Raw genomic sequence first — 609 nt, 5'->3', positions numbered from 1 at the left:
TATGTCAGTGACCTAGCACGACAAAGCACTCTCCGAGGGCATGGAATGTCTAATTTTTCGGTCAGAATCTCGACAGTAATGTCTCTGTTAGATTTTCCGGTCGAAATACGGAAAAACTCCATTCAATTCTCGATGGAAACGGAGTTTTGCGAATTCTCTCCGGAACTGGAAGATCATTTCGAGATCCTCGAACATATTCGAGGGTTCAATGTGACTATTGTCACTTCGGCCAACACACAAGATGAGACTTTACCACCGTGGAGCGGCTTTTTGCAAAAAGATGAGGGGGAAACTCAGTAAGATGTCGGAGAAGCGAAATATACGAGATCACAAACGTAGATTGCTCGCGGCTAAATTTGAATTGAGACGAAAGCTTTATAAAGCCTTTTGTAAAGATCCCGATCTTCCTAGTGATATGCGGGACAAACATCGTTATAAGTTGTCCAAGTTGCCAAGAAATAGTTCCTTTGCACGAGTAAGAAACCGATGTATTTCCACGGGTCGCCCTCGTTCCGTATCTGGGTTCTTTCGAATTTCTCGTATCGTTTTTCGTGGATTAGCATCTCGAGGTTCTTTGATGGGCATAAAGAAATCGTCTTGGTAGCAACC

At 43.5% G+C, this 609-nt stretch overlaps 1 protein-coding gene across 1 annotated transcript; it reads left to right on the top strand.

Moving 5' to 3' along the window:
* The first annotated feature begins 6 nt into the window (after nt 1–6).
* Nucleotides 7–604, top strand: LOC104825605 (ribosomal protein S14, mitochondrial). The gene has a single exon (XM_010557965.1). The coding sequence runs from the start codon at nt 242–244 to the stop codon at nt 602–604; it is 363 nt and encodes a 120-aa protein (XP_010556267.1). The 5' UTR covers nt 7–241.
* The last annotated feature ends 5 nt before the right edge of the window (nt 605–609 follow it).

Source organism: Tarenaya hassleriana, unplaced genomic scaffold (genome assembly GCF_000463585.1).
Source record: "Tarenaya hassleriana unplaced genomic scaffold, ASM46358v1 Cleome4768, whole genome shotgun sequence".
Lineage (NCBI taxonomy): Eukaryota > Viridiplantae > Streptophyta > Magnoliopsida > Brassicales > Cleomaceae > Tarenaya > Tarenaya hassleriana.
Note: the sequence above shows the minus strand (reverse complement) of the source record. Positions and strands in the feature narration are given on the sequence as shown.